This window comes from Oncorhynchus gorbuscha, unplaced genomic scaffold, assembly GCF_021184085.1.
Source record: "Oncorhynchus gorbuscha isolate QuinsamMale2020 ecotype Even-year unplaced genomic scaffold, OgorEven_v1.0 Un_scaffold_12454, whole genome shotgun sequence".
NCBI lineage: Eukaryota > Metazoa > Chordata > Actinopteri > Salmoniformes > Salmonidae > Oncorhynchus > Oncorhynchus gorbuscha.
The window spans coordinates 1-8,565 of NW_025754807.1; the positions used below are offsets into that span (position 1 = coordinate 1).

An 8,565-nucleotide genomic window follows, 5' to 3' on the forward strand; every position below is an offset into this window, starting at 1 on the left:
ACCATTCAAAACTAATAACAATACTGAATACATGTCTCACCATTCAAAACTAACACTAATACTGAATACATGTCTCACCATTCAAAACTAATAACAATACTGAATACATGTCTCACCTTTCAAAACTAACACTAATACTGAATACATGTCTCACCATTCAAAACTAACACTAATACTGAATACATGTCTCACCATTCAAAACTAACACTAATACTGAATACATGTCTCACCATTCAAAACTAATAACAATACTGAATACATGTCTCACCTTTCAAAACTAACACTAATACTGAATACATGTCTCACCATTCAAAACTAACACTAATACTGAATACATGTCTCACCATTCAAAACTAATAACAATACTGAATACATGTCTCACCATTCAAAACTAATAAGAATACTGAATACATGTCTCACTGTATGATACTATGTGTGTGAGAGTTTACCCACACAACTCTACTGGGGGTTAGGTAGTTTTAGTTCTTGAAGCAGTGGTGTGGTCCCACTCCTTCCCTGTTGTTTTGTGTTGATTAGACAGCAACGTGAATGGGCTGAGGAGAGGAGACAGGCTGTTCTAGAAAGAGCTGAGGGTCAGATTGGAAGCCCACGCCACAATGCTACATGTATTCTGGAGGCAGTGGCTTAGAGCGCTAGACAGGTAGGTTAGTTACTCCAGACAGGTCTTCATATTTCCTGAGAAGACATGAATCCATCGAAGCAGAGACACTGGTACTCTCCTGGGATGTTGGTACACTGGCCTCCATCACAGATGTCTGACTGTCTCACACTCATCAATGTCTGGAGGGAGACAGAATAAATACATTCACTACAACACTCACCAATACAACAGACACACATATGTCTTTAAGGACAGAGAAGGACAGACACACATATGTCTGTAAGGACAGAGAAGAACAGACACTAATATGTCTTTAAGGACAGAGAAGGGACAGACACTAATATGTCTGTAAGGACAGAGAAGGACAGACACACATATGTCTGTAAGGACAGAGAAGAACAGACACTAATATGTCTTTAAGGACAGAAGGACAGACACTAATATGTCTGTAAGGACAGAGAAGGACAGACACACATATGTCTGTAAGGACAGAGAAGGACAGACACTAATATGTCTGTAAGGACAGAGAAGGACAGACACACATATGTCTGTAAGGACAGAGAAGGACAGACACACATATGTCTGTAAGGACAGAGAAGGACAGACACACATATGTCTTTAAGGACAGAGAAGGACAGACACACATATGTCTGTAAGGACAGAGAGGACAGACACTAATATGTCTGTAAGGACAGAGAAGGACAGACACACATATGTCTGTAAGGACAGAGAAGGACAGACACACATATGTCTGTAAGGACAGAGAAGGACAGACACACATATGTCTGTAAGGACAGAGAAGGACAGACACTCATATGTCTGTAAGGACAGAGAAGGACAGACACACATATGTCTGTAAGGACAGAGAAGGACAGACACACATATGTCTGTAAGGACAGAGAAGGACAGACACTAATAGGTCTGTAAGGACAGAGAAGGACAGACACACATATGTCTGTAAGGACAGAGAAGGACAGACACACATATGTATTATATTATATTATTATTATTATTATTATATTATTATTATTATTATATTATTATTATATATTATTATATAAGGACAGAGAAGGACAGACACACATATTATATATTATTATTATATTATTATTATATAAGGACAGAGAAGGACAGACACACATATGTCTGTAAGGACAGAGAAGGACAGACACACATATGTCTGTAAGGACAGACTGTAGACAGTCAGTTGAACATAGACCAGTTCACATTCATACCAGCTGAGGAAACACATGTTGCATAGCTGCTCACCTGGCAACCAACAGTAAACAGGGGAAAACATGGAGAAATGGTAAGATTAGTCAACAATGTGCTTCTGTGTTTCAATTTATTCTACCATATTGTATGACTTGGGCTGTTGTATCTCTCCCTGGTAACAGAGCCAATGGGAGTCATGTGTTGAGAGGATGAGACTGATATCAAAAAATGATTCCCAGTCCCCTCACAAGGCCCTGTCTGGAGGTAGGACGTCTATGTCTCTCTGTCTAGAAACACAGAGTATTTAAGTGTTATAGGGCTCTCCCTGGCTCCTGGTGAACAAATAGACAAACAGACTCAGGTTGGGTTGAAGTATAGGGGTGGAGGACAGAGAGACATAGACTGACAGAGAGAGACTGAGACACGAGAGAGAGAGACGAGAGAGAGAGAGACACAAGAGAGAGAGAGAGAGAGAGAGAGAGAGAGAGAGAGAGAGAGAGAGAGAGAGAGAGAGAGAGAGAGAGAGAGAGAGAGAGAGAGAGAGAGAGAGAGAGAGAGAGAGAGAGAGAGAGAGAGAGAGAGAGATCATCTAACAGTCCTACTGACCAGTGCAGGTCCTGAGGTCTGGCATCAGGGCGTATCCAGAGCGACAGCTGCACTCATAGCTCCCCTCTGAGTTGGTACAGAATGTCTCACAACCTCCATTCTGGATCGTACACTCATCAATGTCTGCATGCAGGAGGGAATGAACACACACACATGTTACTACACACACATCATAAGAATGAAACATAACTTGAGACATGCTCATAACTCTTCATATCCTACACATCAAGCATTTCTGTCATTTAAGTCTGAAGGATTTGGTCGCCATGGCTACAGACACTGGTTCATATGACACAAAAACAAATAGTACTATATCAACACCCCTTTCCTGTTTGAAGGACGCAGACAAATCCCAATACTAGTTGAATAATAGAGAACTAACAGTGTAGTTGTTGGAACAGAGTTATCTTACCGACACAGGCCAGTCTGTCCTCCGTGGATTTATATCCAGTATCACAGGAACACTGGTAACGTCCAATCATATTCACACACTGACCGTTCCGACACAGCTTCTCACTCAGTTCACACTCATTAATATCTGTGGAACACACACACACACACACACACACACACACACACACACACACACACACACACACACACACACACACACACACACACACACACACACACACACACACACACACACACACACACACACACACACACACACACACACACACACACACTAGGGTTTCATATTTTCCAGAGAATCTACACATTTTTCTTCCTGAGAAAATGTCAAGAAATTACCGGGCAACCCGGTATTCCTGTTCAAACCGGATGTGCTGTTTAAAATAATATAACCCCAGGGACATTCTGAAATATAACATTTTCTTTTTGTATTTGTTGCAATTAAATCAACTCAGGTTCTCTCAGTCACCACACTATTTCATTGATGTGTCCTAGTTTTAAGGCAGCCGACACTCTTAATAAAAGGCTTTCAGGTTCTTCAGCTGTCCCCTGGGGTTCTACCTGAACCAAAAGGGTTCTACCTGAAACCAAAAGGGTTTTACCTGAAACCAAAAGGTTCTACCTGGAACCAAACCTGAAAACCAAAGGGTTTTACCTGAAACAAAAGGGTTCTACCTGAAACCAAAAGACCTGAAACCAAAAGGGTTCTACCTGAAACCAAAAGGGTTCTACCTGGAACCAAAAGGGTTCTACCTGAAACCAAAAGGGTTTTACCTGAAACCAAAAGGGTTCTACCTGGAACCAAAAGGGTTCTACCTGAAACCAAAAGGGTTTTACCTGAAACCAAAAGGGTTCTACCTGAAACCAAAAGGGTTCTACCTGAAACCAAAAGGGTTCTACCTGGAACCAAAAGGGTTCTACCTGAAACCAAAAGGGTTTTACCTGAAACCAAAAGGGTTTTACCTGAAACCAAAAGGGTTCTACCTGGAACCAAAAAAGGGTCTCACACTGATGACCTCATCACTCACCGAGACAGGCGGATCCGTCGGGGGCAATCTCGTGTCCGTCGGGACACAAACACTGGAAGCTGCCCTCGTTGTTCACACACTCACCACCGCGACACAGCAGAGGGTTCCGCTCACACTCATCAATGTCTGGGAGGAGAGTACACAGAGTGAGAGAGACAAACACACACACACACACACACACACACACACACACACACACACACACACACACACACACACACACACACACACACACACACACACACACACACACACACACACACACACTCACACACACACACGTACGCACGCACGCACACGCACACACACACACACACACACACACACACACACACACACACACACACACACACACACACACACACACACACACACACACACACACACACACACACACACACACACACACACACACACACACACACACACTCACACTCACACGCACACGCACACGCACACACGCTCACACACGCACACACTCACACACATCACACACACACACACACACACACACACACACACACACACACACACACACACACACACACACTCACACACTCACACACATACACACTCACACACACACACACACACACACACACACACACACACACACACACACACACACACACACACACACACACACACACACACACAGAAAGAAAGAAAGAAAGAAAAACAAAGAGAGAGCGAGAGTCACATACGTCAGACTATTTATCCATATTTTCTCATCTGTAGTCATTACTACTTAGTGGGAATAATAAATATAATTTCACTCAGTCAGGAATGTGTTCAAAGCCAAGCCATGGCTATTACATTCATAAATAGAGAAATAAACCATTGAACATGAAACATTTTCACAGATGTCAGGACATTATGACCAGTAATTGCATATAAAACCGTCTGGATGCTGGAGTGTGTGTGTGTAAATCAAGCAGTAAAATACAATTATCCAGAGAAAAATGGTACTGTGGGTTGAGAGTATAGGGAGTGATCTGAGCGTGCTCTAAATGTATGGCTGGTATTCCCATAAAGGCTGTAACACGCACACAACACAGGCCTGGGGAGCGAATCACCCTCTCTTCCTTACACACACACACACACACACACACACACACACACACACACACACACACACACACACACACACACACACACACACACACACACACACACACACACACACACACACACACACACACACACACACACACACACACGTGCTTGAGTACTGGGTCTGTAACAGGATGTCAGCATGGCAGGACTCCCCTGCCCTGATCCACTTCATAGAGTGTTTTAAGGGCCTGTGGCAGAGTTACTATGGAGAAGGAGTTACTATGAAGATTGAATTACTATGGAGATGGAGTTACTATGGAGATGGAGTTACTATGGAGATGGAGTTTCCTTATGTGTTATTATGTTATTATAGACTGAATATGTTTTAATCTGTCATGTACTCCACAATACAGTACTGATAGAGGAAGAATCTAGTACTGGGATGGGACAGCTGTCCAGATGTGTTTAGATGTGTTCAGCTCTGTCCAAATGTGTTCAGATGTGTTCAGCTCTGTCCAGATGTGTTCAGCTCTGTCCAAATGTGTTCAGATGTGTTCAGCTCTGTCCAGATGTGTTCAGCTCTGTCCAGATGTGTTCAGCTCTGTCCAAATGTGTTCAGATGTGTTCAGCTCTGTCCAGATGTGTTCAGCTCTGTCCAGATGTGTTCAGCTCTGCCCAGATGTGTCCAGGTGTGTTCGGTTGTGTTCAGGTGTGTTCAGGTCTGTCCAGGTGTGTCCAGGTGTGTTAAGGTGTATCCAGGTGTGTTAAGGTGTATATCCGGGTGTGTTAAGGTGTGTGAAAGTGTGTGCAGGTGTGTCCAGGTGTATGCAGGTGTGTCCAGGTGTGTCCCGGTGTGTCCCGGTGTGTCCAGGTGTGTCCAGGTATGTCCCGGTGTGTCCAGGTGTGTCCAGGTGTGTCCAGGTATGTCCCGGTGTGTCCAGGTGTGTCCCGGTGTGTCCAGGTGTGTCCAGGTGTGTCCAGGTATGTCCCGGTGTGTCCAGGTGTGTCCAGGTGTGTGCAGGTGTGTGCAGGTGTGTTAAGGTGTATATCCGGGTGTGTTAAGGTGTGTGAAAGTGTGTGCAGGTGTGTCCAGGTGTATGCAGGTGTGTCCAGGTGTGTCCAGGTATGTCCAGGTATGTCCCGGTGTGTCCAGGTGTGTCCAGGTGTGTCCAGGTATGTCCCGGTGTGTCCAGGTGTGTCCAGGTTTGTCCAGGTATGTCCCAGGTGTGTCCAGGTGTGTCCAGGTATGTCCAGGTATGTCCCGGTGTGTCCAGGTGTGTCCAGGTGTGTCCAGGTATGTCCCGGTGTGTCCAGGTGTGTCCAGGTGTGTCCAGGTATGTCCCGGTGTGTCCAGGTGTGTCCAGGTGTGTCCAGGTATGTCCCGGTGTGTCCAGGTGTGTCCAGGTATGTCCCGGTGTGTCCAGGTGTGTCCAGGTGTGTCCAGGTATGTCCCGATGTGTCCAGGTGTGTCCAGGTGTGTCCAGGTATGTCCCGATGTGTCCAGGTGTGTCCAGGTGTGTCCAGGTATGTCCCGGTGTGTCCAGGTGTGTCCAGGTATGTCCCGGTGTGTCCAGGTGTGGCCAGGTGTGTCCAGGTATGTCCCGGTGTGTCCCGGTGTGTCCAGGTGTGTCCAGGTGTGTGCAGGTGTGTCCAGGTGTGTCCAGGTATGTCCCGGTGTGTCCAGGTGTATCCAGGTGTGTTAAGGTGTATATCCGGGTGTGTTAAGGTGTGTGAAAGTGTGTGCAGGTGTGTCCAGGTGTATGCAGGTGTGTCCAGGTGTGTGCAGGTGTGTCCCTGTGTGTCCAGGTGTGTCCAGGTGTGTCCAGGTGTGTGCAGGTGTGTCCCTGTGTGTCCAGGTGTGTCCAGGTGTGTCCAGGTGTGTCCAGGTATGTCCCGGTGTGTCCAGGTGTGACCAGGTGTGTCCAGGTATGTCCCGGTGTGTCCAGGTGTGTCCAGGTGTGTGCAGGTGTGTTAAGGTGTATCCAGGTGTGTTAAGGTGTATCCAGGTGTGTGCAGGTGTGTTAAGGTGTATCCAGGTGTGTTAAGGTGTATCCAGGTGTGTGCAGGTGTTAAGGTGTATCCAGGTGTGTGCAGGTGTGTTAAGGTGTATCCAGGTGTGTGCAGGTGTGTTAAGGTGTATCCAGGTGTGTGCAGGTGTGTTAAGGTGTATCCAGGTGTGTGCAGGTGTGTTAAGGTGTATCCAGGTGTGTGCAGGTGTGTTAATGTGTGTCCAGGTGTGTCCAGGTATGTCCCGGTGTGTCCAGGTGTGTCCAGGTGTGTGCAGGTGTGTTAAGGTGTATCCAGGTGTGTTAAGGTGTATCCAGGTGTGTGCAGGTGTGTTAAGGTGTATCCAGGTGTGTTAAGGTGTATCCAGGTGTGTGCAGGTGTTAAGGTGTATCCAGGTGTGTGCAGGTGTGTTAAGGTGTATCCAGGTGTGTGCAGGTGTGTTAAGGTGTATCCAGGTGTGTGCAGGTGTGTTAAGGTGTATCCAGGTGTGTGCAGGTGTGTTAATGTGTATCCAGGTGTGTGCAGGTGTGTTAAGGTGTATCCAGGTGTGTTAAGGTGTATGCAGGTGTGTTAAGGTGTATCCAGGTGTGTTCAGGTCTGTCCAGGTGTGTCCAGGTGTGTTAAGGTGTATCCAGGTGTGTTAAGGTGTATATCCGGGTGTGTTAAGGTGTGTGAAAGTGTGTGCAGGTGTGTCCAGGTGTATGCAGGTGTGTCCAGGTGTGTCCCGTGTGTCCAGTGTGTCCAGGTGTGTCCAGGTATGTCGGTGTGTCCAGGTGTGTCCAGGTGTGTCCAGGTATGTCCCGGTGTGTCCAGGTGTGTCCCGGTGTGTCCAGGTGTGTCCAGGTGTGTCCAGGTATGTCGGTGTGTCCAGGTGTGTCCAGGTGTGTGCAGGTGTGTGCAGGTGTGTTAAGGTGTATATCCGGGTGTGTTAAGGTGTGTGAAAGTGTGTGCAGGTGTGTGTCCAGGTGTATGCAGGTGTGTCCAGGTGTGTCAGGTATGTCCAGGTATGTCCAGAGTGTCCAGGTGTGTCCAGTATGTGTGTGTCAGGTGTGTCCAGGTATGTCCCAGGTGTGTCCAGGTGTGTCCAGGTTTCCCGGTGTGTCCAGGTATGTGTCCAGGTATGTCGGTGTGTCCAGGTGTGTCCAGGTGTGTCCAGGTATGTCCCGGTGTGTCCAGGTGTGTCCAGGTGTGTCCAGGTATGTCCCGGTGTGTCCAGGTGTGTCCAGGTGTGTCCCAGGTATGTCGGTGTGTCAGGTGTGTCCAGGTATGTCGTGTGTCCAGGTGTGGCCAGGTGTGTCCAGGTATGTCCCGGTGTGTCCCGGTGTGTCCAGGTGTGTCCAGGTGTGTGCCCAGGTATGTCCGAGGTATGTCCCGGTGTGTCCAGGTGTATCCAGGTGTGTTAAGGTGTATATCCAAGGTGTGTGAAAGTGTGTGCAGGTGTGTCAGGTGTATGCAGGTGTGTCCATGTGTGCAGGTGTGTCCCTGTGTGTGTGTCCAGGTGTGGCCAGGTGTGTCCAGGTATGTCCAGGTGTGTCCCGGTGTGTCCAGGTGTGACCAGGTGTGTCCAGGTGTGGTGTGTCCAGGTGTGTCCAGGTGTGGCCAGGTGTGTCCAGGTAT

The 8,565-nt window shown here is 47.2% G+C and overlaps 1 protein-coding gene across 1 annotated transcript; it reads right to left on the reverse strand.

The window, feature by feature from the left end:
• Positions 1–781: 781 nt before the first annotated feature.
• LOC124030535 (fibrillin-1-like) lies at positions 782–4,726 on the reverse strand (the record flags this gene model as incomplete). The annotated part of the gene is made up of 5 exons (XM_046341835.1): positions 4,702–4,726; positions 3,886–4,011; positions 2,856–2,981; positions 2,444–2,566; positions 782–801 (listed from the first exon to the last, which is right to left on the reverse strand). Coding segments are annotated over exons 1-5 (420 nt in total), but the record flags the coding sequence as incomplete, so codon positions are not given.
• Between the last annotated feature and the right edge of the window lie 3,839 nt (positions 4,727–8,565).